Source organism: Pezoporus occidentalis, unplaced genomic scaffold (assembly GCF_034315485.1).
Source record: "Pezoporus occidentalis ecotype Australia unplaced genomic scaffold, CSIRO_AGI_Poc_V1 ctg2, whole genome shotgun sequence".
Classification (NCBI taxonomy): Eukaryota; Metazoa; Chordata; class Aves; order Psittaciformes; family Psittacidae; genus Pezoporus; species Pezoporus occidentalis.
In genome coordinates, this window is record NW_026913855.1 from 21,055,681 (window position 1) to 21,075,061 (window position 19,381).

Consider the following 19,381-nt stretch of genomic DNA (forward strand, 5'->3'; position numbering starts at 1 on the left):
ACCTAAGAGTGGGGATCTGCCCCATGCTTAAATGCAGTGTCTTGACAATATAGAAGTTGTTTTTTTAAGTAGCTTGATGACAAATCAAGTTTTAATTGGCCTTTTAACTCATATTAAAAATATCACATTTCAATTTTGAAAACAAAAATATTGCAGTAGTTATACAAAAATATGTATCACTTAAAACTGAAATGTGGTCTAAAAGCCGCTGAACTCTTACTGTGTTCTTTCTTCTGTTTCTGCATGCAACCCCTTAGCTCAAAGAAAATTGAAGTAGAGAGGGATTCATCTTTTCTTAATGCTCCAAGCAAAGACATTTTTCTTTATTATGTACTTTGAATCATTTTCTGAGCATTATTTTTCTTTGACTGGCAGAGGCAGTACAGGCTGGCTGAGTAAGTGTAATAACCTAGAACCTTTTTGCATGGGAACAGCTACCTATAAGTAGGTCATTCAACGCTGTCTTGTTAAAGAACACTGTATATAGGTTTCACCCCCTACTTAAAAAAAAAAAAAAGCTTCATTGAAAGACAGTCTTAACAAGTTGTTTCATAGCTGTTGTAAAACTGATTCTTACTTCTACTGCAGTAGAAGTAGTACTGATGTCACCAGGTTTGAAATCAGTCAGGATACTAATGCTGGCCTCTTTCAACTGATGAAAATGTAGTGACTGGTCATTGTAACAGAATGACATTTGTCAGCATCATTTAAGCATGAGCGTTTAAGACACAAAGCATAGTAGAAGTGGGGCCATGCCATAGATTGATTTGTTTCAGTCCCAGGAAAGCAGACAATTCTGTAGGCCAAAAGCTTAACCAGCATGTGAAATCTCCCTATCATAGCACCAGGTAATAACACAAGCCAGAAACCTGTGTTGAGTTTCATGGTGTAATTGGTATCCGTGTTGCAAACTCTACATATATTCACATTCCCATTTAAGTGCTATGACTGTTGATTAATCTTTACCTTTATCTAGATCCTTGTTAAGATAAATTTTTGATAACGATGTCAGCAACAAAACAGCATAATAACTATGATAACTGATACAGATCTCTAATCAAACTGGACTTTATTCTTTTTCCAGATTTGGAGTTTTCTGAATCAGAAGAAAATGATTATGAAACTTTGCATCTAGGCAAAGGAGTTGACTTCCTGGCTAATGTGACACAGCAAAATTTCACAGACGCTCCTACTGGTAAAAATATTAATTATCTACAAAGTTGGGGTTTCTTCTCTCCATTGTGAAAAAAGAAATACTAGAAATGCTGCCAATTTATTTGTAAATGTTGTTTGGATTTGTTGTGTTCTATTAGAAAATATATTTGCTTAATGTTAACAGATAACAAGTTTTGGATATTCGGAGGTATGGAGTGCATCAAATTTGCTAGTGATAGAAGTTGTGAGCATGCCTACCTAAACCTGTCCTACACCCACTAATTATTTCTAGCAACAGAAATGTTATTTTAGAGTTGTCCTACTTCATAAGACCAGTCAATACTAGTCTTTTGGAATGGTTTTCTACTTGCACTTTGTTGTGATAAACTTCATGCTTTTTCTTTCAGGCCATATTTCTCCTCTTAAATTCACAGCTCCTTCACTTCCTTGCAGGCTCACAGAAGTCACTTGAAAAGTGCAGATTTGCGGTATTCCTGGAGCATTCATTGGACTTGATTTCCAGCCCTTAAAAGCTCCAAAATATCAGACAGTGTATTACTGTATATAACAGAAATTACATGTTTTATAAAGTTTTAAGATTTATTATTTCTCTTTAGCACTTTTGTGTTTGAATTTCCAGCATGCCACTACATACTTCATTTGTAACATGGCGCATATGGGGAAGAAAAATACTTGTGTCCGTAGTTTTTTGGTAGATACACTGTTTGGTAGATATCACTGTTCCACGACAAATTCTATGTTGGAGAATGTATAAAGACATCCAGAAATCAATCCAGAAATAAGTGGCTGACAAGACACAGACCTAGACTAATTTTTAAAATTTCTTTTTCTGTTCAAACACTAGAAACTTAATATCTATATTACAAGGCCCTTGTAACTTACTTGTGACTGTTATGTGGCCTGCTTGAGCTCTCTCACACACATCTGAGTCCTTTTATGGAGTTGTGCAGTTTATGCTTTTGCATTTTATTTTTTTTATCCCTTTTTTTTTTTTATGGCTTTGATTTGAATTTTCTGCAGATATTTTTTATTGTGCTTTATTTTGCTTAAAATTTGCAGACTGATTTCTTCTTTTATTGATTTTATTTTTTGTCTCCAGTTATCCCAAACATAACTGCATATTGGATATAATATCCAGATTTTCTCTTTAATAGAAGTCCAATATTACTAGTAATAACCAAGGTAAAAAGGGCAACCTGTGCATGTATAATGGTCTGTCACACCTATACTGGCATGTATCGATCTATTTTTTCCCCCATTACAGCTATTCTTTTACAAAGCATCTTGCTGTGTATTACCAAGAAATCATTTTCATTAACTGTATTTGTCACTCATGAACTTTTTTTTAGGAATTGATAACCCAGTATTTTCAGCTGATGATGACCAAAGCATCTACATGAAGTTCTCACCATGGTTATCTAGTGAAGACACAGTGGTACCATCACAAAGGGCCCGAGTGCAGATCCCATATTCTCCAAACAACTTCAGACGGCTCACACCATTCCGGCTCAGCAATAAATCAATAGATTCCTTCCTGCAAGCAGATGGACCAGAGGACCGACCCAGATCTTTTCTCCCAGAATCAACACATATGTAATATTATAAAAGATATTATCACTTTTGTTTTTAATCAGCCTTCTTAGCAAACCTAATTACTGACAAGTAAACTTACTTTTCTGAATTTTCTCCCCACAGAGCACCTCTTTCCTTTCTGATTTCTTCAGACAACTAAATTTCTTCAGACAACTAAATTTCTTCAGACAACTAAATATCTTCTATTTTCCTCCAGCCTGAATAACAAAACATCTTTCATTTTCTTTCTGCAGATCTGTCAGACTATTTGGGCCTTGCTGTTTTTATAAGGGTCCTGCTCTTCGTTTTGGCTTAAATGCCAAGAAAATAGCAATCCAAAGATCAGAATATTGTGCAGTCATTTTCAAGAGGTTTCAGGTTTCTGGATTAGTGAGCTCTAAATGACAAAATTTGTACCTAGATTCCCTCACAGAAATCAGGTACTCTTTAAAGGGTGATCAGTCTTTTTGAGTAACATTATCACTACTGTCTGCAAATGTCAGCACAGTAGTCTGAAGCCCCAGAAAGACAATACAGTTGCTGATGCCAAAGGATATGGTTTGCCCATAAGAAGTCAGATGAGTCATTTAACCATTGGACTCTATTGCATTTGGTTGTACAATAGGAGCAGCAGGGGCTGGGCTAAGTTTTGCATTCTTACCATTATTAGAATACCATTTTGACTCTATTGCTAAGAAGCCTAGAGGCAGTTCTGAACATTTGTCCTGGTTATTTAGCCAGTGCTCAGGAAGGCAAAATCGTCCCACTGCTACAAAACAGGTATTTCATGACAGTGCTGTTGTCATCATTAGAATACATAAAAAAGAGTTTAAAAATTAAGCATGTTTACTAGAATGTTTCAGAGTTCCCTTGCACAGGTAGAGATAATGACACAACAGCCATACTGTGGGGAAGCAGAATTCTATTTTTGGTTAAAGCTTTATTGTTAAACTGTAGATTTACCTTAATCCATACCCTATTTTGAAACCAGACAAATGGTTAGCTTTCTGATGCAGTAAATAACTTATTGCTTCCAATATATTAGAGGCTTAAAATTAAATTGACTCTGAGTTTAAATGAATATCCTAGTTGCCCTTGAATTCTTGCTCTATGGCAATTTTTCACACCATAAAAAGCAGCCTCCACTTCTGTAATCAAAACAGTCAGTGCTGTAAATTAGGTGGGTCAGGCCACAGTTCAAACATTGTAATTGAATAGAACATAGGGCACTGAGGGGATTATGCAGTGAGATGCAACAGTCAGTTTCCTCATTAATTTGCTTTTGTGGAATCCATGACCACAAATGTGTAATCTAGTGTCCTTTATGCATCAACAAATAAAGGAATGTGGTAAGTTGAAGCTACTTCTGTAGTTAATTGATGAAAGTTTGTTCAGACAAAGACCTCAGGATTAAGAGTGAATGTTGGTAATTTTTATTAGAGAAGAGCTTCATAACCTTTTGAAAAGAAATAGAAAAACGTTTTTCTTCTGTTCTGGCACCTGTCCCTGCAAGAAGATGTGCTCATTCAAGTGTAATTACAAAAATCATGTTGCTTTCTTTACTGGAGGAACCTCTAAGTCTGTGGTTGCTTCTACTGTTCAGTTTCTTATTAATGCATCTTTGTTTATTTTTTAAATGATGTTTTAAAATGAACACTGGATTAATTAAAGAACTATGAATTAAATTCCAACATCCTGATCAACAACTTGAACAATGACCGGCATTTCGAAAGGAAAACTTCTCCTTGACACTTATACACATTGAAATTCTCTTCACTCTTTTTCCCCACTGAGAACATTGTCATAAAATATTGTTATATGACTTGCTGAACATTTTCTTGCTAACTTTTGTTCTTTTCCTCTATTCTAGTGCCTTATATATAATTGACTTTATTATTAGGAAACAGTATATGTAAGGTCTTGTGCAGGTATCTTTGATATATGAAAATCACTGGGGTTTGACTGCTTTGTTTCCTAAGAAGTATTTTGGGAAGTTAGATTTCCCAAGCTAATAAGCTTAGAGCTTGAATACTCTCTGAAACAGTCCTCTGAATTATCTCCTTAATAAAATTCTCCTAACAGGAGAATGACACTGCAATTCCAATTAAAAGGTTTTGAAAAACAACATAAGCTGGAAGCCAAGGGTGGAAATCTGAAGTTTCTCCACAGAAAAATGTATCGTAGGTTCTGGTCAGTAAGGAACTGACTCCCTGGTGATACACTCAGCTACTTGATCGAAAGAGCATCACTTTTTAAGTTTCTGAAATATTTCCTTGCTGAGCATCAGGACCCTAATGACCAGATGATGGCTCCATGCCCCAGATGTCTGAAACAGGCAGTTGTTCATCACAAACACTGAAGTTTCGCCTGATACTTTGCAAGGATAAGAAGTTTAATAAACTCACTTCAAGTTGTCAAAGGTAGAAATTGGAACAGGGTACAGTACCCCAAGGGGAAAAAAAAAAAAGGAAAAAAGAAAATAGAAATAAACCACCGACTTTCATAAGACTTTCATAAAAAAAGCCAAAAGCAAAGCAAAACTAGTCAGCATCTTAGAAATAGAAAGTGTGTATTACAAATGTTTCTATTTAATTGTGTTCTCTAGGTGATATCAACCATGATGTTGAAATGACAGAATACTCCTCTTCAGATGATCAACTAAACCAAACTGAAGGTGTTTCAGTGAATCCCCTCCACTTCTTCCCATCATGTCTTGAGATGCCTTGGACACAAAACTATTCTTCACTGGAAAACAGAGGGAATGTATCTCTTTCTACTGTCTCTGAATATATAGCTTCTTGTGACCCAAATGTACCTGATCTCTTCTGGGAATCGGGTGCAGATACAAATAACAAAGAGACAGTAAATTCAGGTTATTGTTCTGAAGTTAACTACAAATCACAGAATTCACAAGAAGATAATTCCTTACTTATATTTGAAGGGCTGGAAGACTCTTATGTGAAGGAGCCCCAAGAGAAGAAATTGTTGCTTGACACACAAGGAAACTACAGATCTGTTGCCAGACGTGTACAAAGCCGACGTTCTTTTCACAGGCCAAAACCTCTGCAACACCCTAAGCTTCAGAAGCTAGCATCTCTTCCAGCATCTTGCCATGTCCCTCCACATTCTTTGGAACAAGAAGAAACACAGTTGTGAGACAACTTTCTCATTGAAGGGAGAAGATGAGACAGAATAACTTAAACAAGGGCTTCTATAAAAATAGAAAGCAACCTATTGGTTCATGAAGTCTGCTCTAGAACGGTTTCAGATGGAAAGGGAGTCCTATGATGTCAGAAACACTGGAGCTTTTGCGCTGCACTTACATTTTTAAGTTCTCATTCGTAATGAAGGGAAACATGCCTCCTTGTTATTTTGTTCATGTAGACTGTTACAAAAGATCAATATTATTTTTGGAAGGCTAAATCACGAATCTTTTCAAATGGTAAATCCTTGGGTTTTTACATGGAAATGGTTTCTTATGCCATTATGCCATAAATGCATTTAAAGAAATAGGCTACATTTGATGCTTCAGTAATGGAAGTAAATATTTATGATGTATGAAATCAATGTAGGAGAAGCCAATGGTTAGCCTCTTGCCTGCTTTTAAACGATGTTTTAAAGTCTACTGTGATTGAAATGGATCAGTGCCTTTTATAAGTGCAAGCTAAAGAAAAATATTTTCATGCTCTTGAACATTTGTGTCACTGAGTAACTGTGGGATAGTGACTCTGGTGGAAAATTTCCCAGGGAGAGGAAAGTCCTGGCATCTTGAAATTTAATCAAGGGCTCCAGGAAGGCTATTTCCTTCCTTCACCTTCATTTCCTCTACTCAGTAGCACTGGAATGTAAGAACGTCCAGAATTAGCTAAGACTTTTAATTTGTGTGCTCACAGGCAACACATTTCATATTCTTAATTATGCTGCTGTGTTTTAAATAGCCTCACTCAGACAGAATGTAAATATTTGTCATTTTTACTGCTGCTTTGGAAGACAGCTTCCAAATACTCTTTTGGATTTTATTGTTAATTTATGTATCATTTTCAATAGCTGATCAGGATAATGGTCTCTCAGATCCTATCCTGTGTTTTGCCACATGGTTTAAGTGCCACAGTGACTCAGGATGTTGATGGTACAGAGGTAGTTTGGCTACTGTGTATATATATATATCTCTATATATATATATCTGTTTGTGTTAGGAAATTATTTTTTGTCCCAAATTTTCTGTTAAATGATATTAATTAAAATTGCACTAGACATCTATTGTGTATAGATTTGGTCTGCATCACCTTGAAGACAGCGGAGACATCAGTGAAAGCCAACTCAGATGAAGACTAAAGAAAAGTGAAAACTAAGACATCTCATGGATGTATAATACTACATAACAGTGTATACTCCATGGGCATATCTGTATTTTGCCTTGGATAATTTCAGTCCTGAATTTTTTGGCTTGAAGTCTTCTGCGGTATTAAGTTGCAAAGATTCAGTGACATGAATAGAAGATGAGTGCTTAGCTGCTTCTGTGATCCTAATGTGCACCTTATTTCTATTTGACATCAGTGTAAACCATTGGTAAATGAACTGAGTCACCTTCAGGGAATCTAAATTGCTCAAGACAGAGGCTTTATCTGGTAAATTTTACTTTATCATAGGAATCAGTGGTTGTTTCACTTTACCTACCCAGATTTTGAACAGTTTTTAAGTGATTCTGTGTCAGATTTACCCAGACACCCAGAAAGAGTGAAGCAATGTGTGAAAATTCATGCCCACATCTTTTTTCTATCTTTGTCCTCTTTGCTAAAATTGTGTGTTAGGCTAGTGCAAATTGCAGATATGTGATGGAAAATGCCATGTACAAATCTAAGTAGATACATAACATATGCCTTTAGAGACTAAATTCAGAGTCCTGGTTCTTTTGCTATCAACACACAAGCAGCTGTCTGTTTGCAGGCAAATCAGTGCCAAATCAGTGTTCCTAATTGGAAAGCTTCATCGCACAGTTCTAGTCTTGTTAATGAGGGTCATAAGACATAAGGCTGTCACCAGTAGGGATGCTAATTTTGCAAATAAATAACGTAAATACAATTTTTGTGAACTGAGTACCTATGAATATACTGTTTTGGTGAAGTAGACAATATTAATGCTGTTCCAGATACTATAATTGGAACAAGTATTTCAGTCACTGGCATAGATATATAACAGGACCATGACTGATCCCACTTACTAGCACAGGTGAAGTGCAATGTGCCAAAATCTGACCTCCAGTCTCATAGCAAAATGCTGAAGCACCAACACCAAAGTTGGCAAGATGCTCATCAGGTATAGGCTTTGAAATAAAAGTTTAATCTCTTATTGCTGCTGTACAGAGGTCATTGCTGTGTTGCAGTTAGAAGAACCACACTGCAGACTGTGTTTTCTGCATGATTCTTGAAGCATTCCTAATCTATTTGTGTACAGGCTACCTCAAGAAAACATTTGTAAGTCATCATTATCAGCTAGGAATTTTCACCAGACAAGTGTTGTGCACACACACGAGAGTGAGCAATTTTGAAAATCACAGGATATAAGATTTTAATGTTCTTGTATGTTTTTATGCTAAACAAAAGAGGATCAATGGATAGGACAGTATTTACAAATACAGCAGTCTGTGAAAAGTCAGCAGGATTCTGTATGATTTTGAGAGGGCTTTGGACTGTAGGCGTTTCACAAAACAGAGAAACATGCCATTTTTAGCAATGCAGGAAATGGAAAGACACTATATACAAAGCGCTTAACTCTTCATTTACTTTCAAAGGCCTTAGAAATTGTATGTTATGTCACAATAGTTGAACAGATGAAGGATAAAATGGGCAATTCTGATAGCAAAGAGACCTCTCCCTGGAATAGCTTCCATCATTTCTGAGGCTTGTATGCCACTGGAAGATTTTTCCTAGTATAATTGTCTCTACAGCAAGGTTTTGTTTGGCATAGATTCTCAAATTGAAATGTAATAAAAAAAAAGAAAAGCCTCATGTCCCCATTTTCTATATTGAGAATATACTCCTAGCTTGAATACAGGGGATTATAATTCCTTTTTTTTTTTTCCCAAGGCAATTGCTCCCAGTGTCTACCAAGTATATACGAAAACCAGGTTATAAGAGTTCATCATGTCTCTGACCTTTTTTTTCTATACACTTTCTATATACTTTCACATACCAGTACATGTCCTGTGAGTGCAAGTCTTTGGTTGCTTCTTTCCACTTCAATCAGTCAAGCACCACTAATTTCCATCACTGCAACACAAATTTAGATCTACTGAGGATCTGGCTGTATGTATCAGCTTCCTTTTTACCATATGAATTAGACCAGAATGATCAGTTGGGAAATCAGTTCACCTCTGCTGAGGCCAGTTTGGTTCTTCGCTCCCTCGCCAAAAACTCTTTCTCTAAATATTTTTGTGACATGCTCTGTCAAAGAAAGGCAAGTTGGGAATTCCTAAGTGGCTATTTATTAAAAAAGTAACTATAGTCTACCTTCTTGTAAAAAGATTAAATATTTTATATCTCTTCTATACATTTAACTCCACGGATAAGATTCGTTTTGAAATGTTTATTATGCTGCACTATGGCCTAGCAATGTTAAAAGAAAGAAGTGTTACCTGCATTCAGATGAATTCTGAACTGTCTGAGCTGTGAAGCTAGTTATTGAAATATATGAAATTATGTTTTATAAATATATGGTCTAGCCAGAGATTTATGTAACAAATGTTGCAAAATAATCACGTGCCTTAAATTGTTACTCTTTGGAGTGCTGCTGTTTGCAGATTTTTGTGTGTACTTTCCAAAAGGTGTCAACTTACTGCATACATTTTTTAATAAGTCAATTTGTTCTGCTAATGTGTCTTTATAGAAATGTTTTAATAGTATATCATACTGAGAAGTTTGGCAATAAATTGTATCACTTTGTTGGAATCACACTGCTCTGGCAAGTGATTTAGAGAATCATTGATTTTTATTTAGTACATTTAGACAAGACTCTCCATCCAAGACTTCTGAGAAGTTTGTATTTCTGCTCCCAAATCAAAGTTAAAAAAAAAAGTGTACTGCTGATAACTTGTGTCATTTATAAAATGCAAATCATTAAAAGCAGCGACAGAAGTTGTAGAAGATCTCCTGAGTCTCTCTCTGAAAACTATAGTTCTATCCCCACTGCAGTCAGTGACAAAAGTCCTATTGACTCTATAAGCCAATAGTTCCATCCTTAAAACAGAAGGGTCCATATTTCATTGAAGTATATAAAAAGAGGTTGTCATTATAACACTATAATTTAAACTTTACATATATGATGATATAATTGAGGATATGATGATCTAATTATAATATTCTTTTGATGAAAAAAAACAAGAGATCATAAAATCTTAGAATGATTAGGGTTGGAAAGGACCTCAAGATCATCCAGTTCCAACCCCCCTGCCATGGGCAGGAACACCTCACACTAGACCAGGTTTTTCAAAGCCCCATCCAACCTGGCCTTGAAAACTTCCGGGGATGGAGCAGCCACAGCTTCCTTAGGCAGCCTGTTCCAGTGCCTCACCACTCTCACAGTAAAGAATTTCCTCCTTATATCTAACCTAAATCTCGTCTGCTTGAATGTGAACCCATTATCCATAACCCTTGTCCTATTGTTACAGTCCCTAATGAAGAGTCCCTCTCTGACAACCTTGTAAGCCCCCTTCAGATACTGCAAGCTTTCTCTTCTCCAGGCTGAACACATCCATTTTTTTCAGCCTTTGTATCAATTTTGCTTTACTGTGCTGTGTTTTTTGACGATATGGTAGTCACTAATGCCAGACAGCTTGACTTCCTACACAGAAACCAAGGAAACTTAATCCAAGCTGTTTTGTATCAGATGAATCAATTTTCCCTGAAAGCTCTGTGATCCCAGTAAAAATTACCATTTCCCATGACATCCTCCTGCTGTCATTCCATTTCTATACCTCGTATTGCTTTCTACAGTAGATAGGAGGCATGGGGTGAAGAAGTAAGTTCTAAAATTATTTCTAGAGTAGTGGAGTTGAATATTTATTGGAGTTAAGTAAACATTATTTTCTAAGTATGGATTTGAAAAGATTAAAATATACACAAGTGACTGAACCACATGCTAGCAAATAAGGTGCTACAATGGCAAAATTAGATAGAACTGGTTTTGTGGTACATCCATGCAATAACTAATTAGCTAATACATCATTAAATCAATCAGGGAGAAGTGTCATTCCTTAACACTTTTGTTGATACACAAAACATACAAAAGCCATGATTTTTCCAGTGGAAAAATTAAACTCTGAAATGAGCATTGAACGCTACTGGTAAGGATTCTGATAGGTCAGATTTAATGCTTCTTAGTTTAGCGAGCTAAGAGGTTCATCACACTGAAACACCCCAGCCTTTCGCAAATGATGTGCAAACACAACTGACACATAGAAGATGAGAGAATTCAGTTCTGTCCATTACTTAGAAACACAAATACAAAGTAGTGATCAGCACAGTAGACCCGTACAATGTAGAGTGAACAATCCAAGAGGTTTTAGGTAACACTCCATATGGACTTTAATATTTTAATCTTTAAAACCAGTGAAATTATAACTAAATTTCAAATCCCAACTGTGTTTTCAATTTTCTGAAACAGCGTTGGTGGACTGAGCACACCACAAAAAGCCTTTATAGTCTTTCCCCTTCACATCTGTTTCAGGCTCTCCTCACATGCTCAGGGGCATCCCAAAGCTTTGTACCTTTGCACTTTGTACCTCACAGATCTGGAGGTAGAGAAAGGCTCGGTGCTAGTTAATAGCAATTGCAGCAAAACCAAGATGTATGCCTATGGAGTTTACAACATTCTAACTCACTCTGAAATCCTAACCACAGCTGAGGTTCAAGTTTCCTAACCTATATTATACCCCACTATGCTCAACAGTTATGCATGAGCAGGCTTTCAGTGAATTTCATTTGATATTATTATGGATCTGAATGATCACCCCTGCCGCACAAAAAAAATAAGTTTTCTGATTGGTTAGGTATGTGATGTGCCACACAGGACCTGTACTTCCATCCACTACATATGAGTTGGATGGCATGCAATGCCTTTGCCAAGAACAGTCCAGAACATTGCTCTTGTTAGAGCTACTGTATTCTGTTATTTGCGAAACCTGATCCTTCTCATTTGTGTACAGTTAACATTTAATTCCTTGCTGTTCTGAAACATTGACGCATCCATCTTGAATCCTGAAAGTGGCAGTATTACACCCAACATGTAATTCAAAGAAAACAAATATGACTCTGTGTAACTGGGCTGTGAACTGTGGGGCTGTAGATGAGTGAACATTTTGCTGAGACTGCATAAGACAGAGAATCAAAGAAATACTGAAGAAGTTCAGTTGGAAGGGACTTCTGGAAGTCATCTAATCCAATCTCTGAGGAGCTAGCTCAGCTCTAACTAACTTGGAGCTAACTGACCCAAGTCAAATCAGGCTAGAATCTGGATAGCAGAATGGCAGGATAAACTTTTCATACACACACTTTCAGCTCTCAAGGCTATTTTCTCAACTCACCAGAAGAAAAAACCTACCTTCTGGCAGAAAGCCACCAGGGTATCCCCAAGAAAATATTTCAAGCACCTGTCATCCCTGGTGTCTAGAGGTTCATAGAGGACCCAGTACGGTAAGCTCGGGAAAGAGTGGGGTAGAATCACTTCACCTGCCATATAAAGACTTCTGCATATACTAATCCTCATAATGGGTGTTTATAAGGGGTATTCATTATGCTGATGTGCGTGGTGCCCTTTTCCTTATGAGCATTGACTCATTTTGCTATATGAAAGACACTACTCCTCTATTCCCCAGAGGTGGTCACTACAAGTATGATCCCAATAATAGGATTAAAGATAGGCAGTCTTAATTTTCTTTCACTTTTTAAGCAGCACTGCAGGATGCTGTGCGGGTAGTGCTGATCATGTAACTGCTCTGCAGCAATCTTGTATGTGGCCAAGATTCTGAATGTGATAGTGAACTCTGCTTTCCAGTAGTCTTCACCACATAAAAACAACTATCTTTTAAACTTGCAGCCCAGAAACCAACCTGGGATTTTAGCCTGTATTTTTCTCTTCTGACAAAATTTTAGTAGATGTTAAAACCTCTTGTGCTGGACTTGCAACACTTGTGCTTTTGCTTCTTTCTGACTTATGTAAGACACCAAAAAGAATAATTGCCTTGAAAGACTTCTAAGTGGTACTAATGCTTTTTGATGTTTAGGTGTAAATAAAGCTTTTCTCGTACTTGTACATTGTGATACTACAAGCAGAAGAGAACTAGAAATGAAGAAAAGCTCTCCATTTTGAGTGTTTGTACAATTTTTGTTCCTCCTGTATCCTTGTCCCCTTTATTATCCCTTTTTTTTTTCCTGACACAAATCACATTAGGAAACAATACTCTTGAGGCTTCCCTCCCTCTTGCCCTCACCAAGGTTTAGATTAATCTAAATGGTTTGAAGAAGCCTATGGAATGAGTGCAGATAGGGCTGTGTGCCATTTCAAAATACCCAAATATAGAAGGTCCACTTAATTTATTAAACTCCAAAGACAAAAATTGCTTGTATGGAGGCTGCTGGTTTATTCTGCAGTTCCTTTCTGTGTTTGCATGCTGTTCCTATCTAGTCCCAAGCCCTGCTTTGAATAACCAAACAAGAATGGCTGATGGACTAGACAAAAAAAATAAAAGACAATACTGATTAAGTTGGCCAATCAGCTCAACCTGACTATAATCAGATCAATTGATATTTTTGTAGTATGTTACTGTTTCATGCTATTTTTTAGGATAAAAAAACAACTTTTAGGGGCAGCAGATACATCTTGTTTATTTATTTCTGTGTGTCATCTCTGTGATGTTGGAATATTTTGACTCTTTCTTGTTTCCAAACAAATTAAGTATGCAGACTTCAAATATGTGTGAATTGTTTAAAAATTTTCTCTCCCTTTGCTTTCCTGTCTTGCTATGAGCTTTTCTGCAGTGGTCCTGAGGATCACTGTATGATGCCATATAGATTACAAGTTGAGGAACACTGGCCTAGACTGAAGTGATGGTACATTGAAACAGTCTCTCTGAGTACCATTTTTCTCCCAAATTGCAGGAAAAAAAAATAATCTTATGCTCTTAGGCAACTCACATTCAGACCTTTTGATCCAAAATTATACGTTTTAAAATGCAAACTCATATTTCATGGTCTGTCTGTAATTTTTATCTTCTGTTGACAGACATTTCCATCAAGATAGAATTAGATGGATAATTCCTGTGGGGTTTTCTTCTTCCTTTCTTCTTAATCTAAATTAGGATTTACGCTTGTTAACAAGCCTGAGGTATTGGAAAAGAGATTTGTAGTGTGCTTGGCTCCTTTTGGAGCCTACATTAGCCTCAGTGGGACCAAAACTTGCAGTCTGTCGCCCGCATGCAGTGAAACACTGTGCCATGACACAGTATGGCATGACGTTGTTCTCAGTCTATGCTGTGTTACCTGCTCTGTCTCTTAGCACTCTCAAACAAGATTTGTGTGTGGACATCCAACACCACGGACTCAGAATGCTGGATGTGCTTGAAAAACCTTTGTATCACCTACTGTATGTTTTGGAAAAGTCCATGATTTTCTTTTTGAGGACTAATTAAAAAAAATAAAATTGTCATCTTAATAAAATACTTGCCTCCACAATATGTCCTTCAGAATCGGACCACAGCTTCAGAAACTGGTTTACAATCCCTCCACATTAAAGATGTATTTCAAGACCCATCTCTTTCACTTCAATGTAAAGAACACTAGGAGATATAAACTTAGAGTGTGTCAAACAAACTAGTAAACTATCTTGATAAAGCATATTATCAATTGGGTTTACTTAAGATTAATTTTTCAGTAGGATGAAGCAATGAAGTCCTTGCAAATAGTTGTTAAAATCATGTGTACCTCAAATGAGAATGAAAATAATAGATACATTAATACAGAAATAAAGGAGGAGAAGCTTTTAGCAACCTGGTCTAGTGGAACATGTCCCTGCCCTTGGCAGGGGGGGGTTGAAACTGGATAAGCTTTAAGGTCCCTTCCAACCCAAACTATTCTATGATTCTATGATAAATGGTATCAGGAAAGTTGTGTGCAACTGTTCAAAGTGTGTATTGTTTATCATGCAGAACAAAGCCATATCCAGGTGTTTCCTTTAAAAGCAGAATCTGGTTGAAGTGAACTTTTTTAACTTGACATCTCATTGGACTACTTCTTTGCTGATGGTGTAACATAACTGCAACCGCCTCTTTCATTCTCTTTTAGAGTGGAAATACATCTTTTTTAGGAAATTGGTGGCAAGAGCTGGTACCCATAAAAATAAACAGTGCTTTTGAACAAACCTCAAGACATGGATGATAGTCTGAATGTTTTAAAGTTGCTGGTTTTTTTCTTGCAAAAGTTTTCAGCATTTGTTTTTGGACTTGCCAACAGCTCTGAACCTGGGAAACAGGAGTTTGCACAACTCATCTGCTGATTCTGTCTTTGATCACTGAAACATGAAATGAACTAAGTTTTTCTGACCAAGTTAGTTCAAGGGAATCATCCAATATAGCAGATTGTTTAACATCTCTCCCACTGCCTAGATCAGAATACACAGCTCATTTTGCAGGTTCCCAAACAAAAAAAAACAGAGGTGGGAAAACTCTGAAATTAGGAAAAAGCTGTGCTGTATGTTGTCAGTGCAGGCTGAAGTATTTATTGCCTTACACTGAGATACTGACCTTAGAACTGCAGAGCCGCAGGCAGTTTTCATTTTCTTCCTTCTTTTGCAAAAAAAAAAAAAAGATGGGCTAACTTTGTGTCCTTGTGTTCAGAGACCAAAAAAAAAAGCCTTCTCCTAGTGGTGGAATGTGACTTTTTTTACAGAATCACTTCTCACCCTTATTCAAGGATTTGTAAACTTATTTTGCCTTACAAAAATCTTACTGTCATCAAAGCTTGCTTGGAGTAGTGTTATCTACACCATGTTACATGTAGCTGTTACCCTCTAGTGTTCGTTATGTGTTGCAACAGGACAATTACGATTGCTACCTTTTTGTTTGTTTGTTGGAAGAGAGTATTCTTTCCTTATCTGAAATGGAATTTGCCTGGCTTTGTGCCATTCCATAAGTATAGCTTATATTTTAATATTCTAATGCATAAATTAGCTCTAAAAGAACAAGTAAGAGTTACTGAATATGTAAGTATATATTAGATGAAGAGGTAAAAAAGATCTTTCAGATTTCCATCAAATTCTCAGTATAAAAATCTTGATTTTACATTTTGTATTTTAGTAACATACTTATTTTTGAAACTTTATACTGGATTTCTAAAGAGGCTTGCGAATCTTGGTGACTACAAATATTCAGTGTAGCTTTTCATATCACAGAATGTATGACATACATAGAAAAAAATAGACAGGATATACTCAAAGAAGAACCGCTGCATATTTTGTTGATTAATATTTTTAATATCCCTTGTGTTATTAATTGCATTTCATTGCATCCCTATGCTATGAAATGCATGTAGTGAAAGTGTTGGTTATTGATATGTTATTTCAAGAAAGGGAAAGTATTACAAAGGTGTCATTAAATGTAATATTAGTAGTGATAAATAAGATGAATCTTCAAAGACATCTGCAGTTCTTAATATGACTTTTTTTTCTTGATGTTAACTGGCATTGAAATTCAGCTGAAAAGTGCATGAAGACAATGTAATTGCTCTTCTTTTGCTCCAGTAATAGCTAAGTGTGTGAATATTACCTTAATTATTTTGAGGTGATATTCTAATTTTCAAGTTCTATGGTTTGTCAGTTTCCTGGGTTTAATTAATTGAGTTGATTTTGGTGGGATAGAAGTACTTGTTAAAAAGAATGGGTGTTTATTAGTTTAGTAACACAACAAATAATCTGAAAAATAAGTTGATAAACTAGGTGTTTTACTTAGCAACAGTATACAAAGCAGTTTGTGTCACTCCCTGAGAGAAATGAGTGAAAAGCATTCAACAGTTCTTCAGTGTCTATTTGGAGGAAGGAGGGAAACACTGTTCGTTTGTTTTGGGGGTTGTGTGTTTGGGGGCTTTTCTCTGTGAAAGATGGAAAAATAATAATTACTATTTGCATATGTGAATGACCTGCAAGGGTAAAGGGAGTAACTAAATGAGTTAGTGGTAGATGAGCTAAGCAATTCTACATTAAAGAAGATTGATGGCCTTTAAGTTAAGAAGCCTCAAGATCTGCAGTTAGCTGTCTAGCTTATTCAAACATGAACCTTCCTGCCTTCTTCTAGCTTTTCCCTGTTGATTTCCAATGAGGAAATTTTTAAGTGGCAGTAGTTTTTTAAATAAGAAAATAAAATGCCTAATGATGTGAGCCAAAGCATCCTCCTGATTGCGTCAGTAGCTACCAGCTGCGACTGTTGCATTACCACCTTCCTGATGCTTTAAGCCCTGACAGCAAGGCCTCCTTTACTGAGTGGAAGCTATGGGACCCTTAAAGAATCCAGACATCATGCCATTATCATGCCATTAATGCTATCCATATATCTTTGTTTCCTGAGAATAACCATGTGAACTTGTTTGTCCAGCATGAGTCATACTAAGTAGGGAATTCAATTGTACAGAACTGCAGGACAAGACTGTTATTCCTTAACCCAGCAAATGTGCAATATGAATAATTATTTGTTTCCTCAAATAAGGGGCTGTATTTAGCTATCTTGATACTGCCCCCTTGTAAAACTCAAGGGTATGACTTGGTGAGTGGCAGTGAGCTCATTTAACAGCTCACTGCTGCTGAAAGGAGGCTCCTGCTCTTCTATGCTCTTGTCATTTACCACGTCTAGTCCCTTACTCAATTTAACTCTCAAAGGCAGTGGAAAAGAACTCAGCAAGAAACAAACTCTTCCTTTCCCAAACTTTGGAATTTTACAGTGAGAATTAAACCAGTGCCAGCTAGGATGTTGAGCCTTGTGGCAGGGAAAAGAAGAGAGGATAAAGGGACAGGGTACAACCCTTCTCCCTTTGAATGGCATCAAGCCATTAGAGGTGTCTGTGAAATCACAGGCTGGTTCCATTCCACAGACATGGAAACTTAGAGGTAAAATGGCCTCTCCATCAAGCCAAATGTGGGACTGCAAATGGCAGACACCTCTCTGGGTTTGCCTCCCAGGGTTTATCTATTCTTTATATGTGCTACTATGAATAACACATTCTAAGGGGACATTACCTGGGCAACTCATATTGTTATCAGTTTTCTAGAATTAAATGCTCTTTAAAAAAAAAAAGCAAAACAACAAACAAGCAAAAACAACAACAAAAAACCACCATTTTTCTTCATTTTGTTTAAATCTTCAATCAAGAAAAAAGACTTTCTGTTACCCTTGAACTAATCTGAATCCGATATTTTTATATGCTACTAAATGAGCATACTAAATACATCTATCTACTGTGATAGATGGTATGACATATTTTATCTAGTCATAGGTTAATGAATGATGTGCCGGCCCATCACAAGCTCTATCTTTCTGGAATGCTTTGGTAGCAGGAAGACCCCCGCAACAGAAAATGTGTTTTGGGAGATGCAAGAAGAGGGAATGAGAGAAAGAGAAAGGAAAAGGCTGCCTGACCTTCCTTCTCATTACTTCTACACGCTTTTTTCTCTGTCTTGTAAATTGGAAAACAAAATGAATTGTCAGTATGCCAGAATAAATTGTCTTTCTTTTTATTTCTTCAGCAGTGGAAACATTTAATGTTTATTTCTTTAGCAGTCTAGTCAGTTGAAATGCAGCATTATTTGGACCTTTATGTAGGCAATTATCCTCTCGCTTGTAAATTTTTTTAGGGCTCCAATCTGTTAGCTTGTTTTCATGCTTTGGAATTTCCTCTAAGGTGAAATCCAAGGCTGTTAAGATTGTGCTATAGGGAATATCTGAAGTTCTGTAAACATGTTTTCTTGCAGGGCAGCACAAACTTGTATAATTAAAATTATTTTTAATATGTTTTAGCAACACAGAAGGGAAACTTCTGCCAAAGTCAGAGTGCACTGTGGTTTTGAAATCTGAGCATAGAGGGAGCCAGATGCAGATATGGCAATCCCAACATTCATGAAGAGTGATAACAGAACACAAATATGTTGTAGCCAATTATGGTGTTTACTGATTCTTTCTTTTTTTAATCTCCCAGCATCACTTGCCAGCTAATCACCAACCCCAAAAGACTTTATGTTGCAATCGATTCAAGGTCTCAGGTTCACTGTTCTCTCCATCTTAAATTTAACTGATGTTGAAAGTATTTTAGTACTCTAAATATTTTAGAAATATTTAATATTAAAAAAAATCTACATAAAGGATAAATAAATTCACTGTTTTCAAAGTGCTGTTAGGTGACCAAAGGAAATCCCATAAATTATCGATGGGGTGGGGGGAGAAGGGAGATGTGTAAACAGGTTCTGATCTCCCCTTTCTTAACTCTTATGCCAGCAGATAGAAAAGCATCTTCAGGTGGAAATATAATTTCCTGCAGTTGGGTATTCTTAAGGATAGAATTGTCAAGAGAACAGCTTAAACCAGAATGTTAGTATAAGTTCC

At 36.5% G+C, this 19,381-nt stretch overlaps 1 protein-coding gene across 3 annotated transcripts in view; it reads left to right on the forward strand.

Annotated features, from left to right (window-relative positions):
• The window catches only part of SLC9A3 (solute carrier family 9 member A3), a 52,292-nt gene extending 44,834 nt beyond the window's left edge, over positions 1-7,458 (forward strand). The window contains exons 15-17 of one of the 3 annotated variants that reach the window (XM_062618133.1): positions 1,085-1,195; positions 2,526-2,769; positions 5,354-5,489. In XM_062618133.1, the coding sequence (XP_062474117.1) occupies positions 1,085-1,195; positions 2,526-2,769; positions 5,354-5,357 (359 nt within the window). In that variant the 3' untranslated portion in view covers positions 5,358-5,489. Of the gene's footprint in view, positions 1-1,084; positions 1,196-2,525; positions 2,774-5,353 lie in introns of those variants that run through there. The other 2 variants (XM_062618132.1, XM_062618135.1) reach the window with 2 other exon arrangements.
• Positions 7,459-19,381: the final 11,923 nt, after the last annotated feature.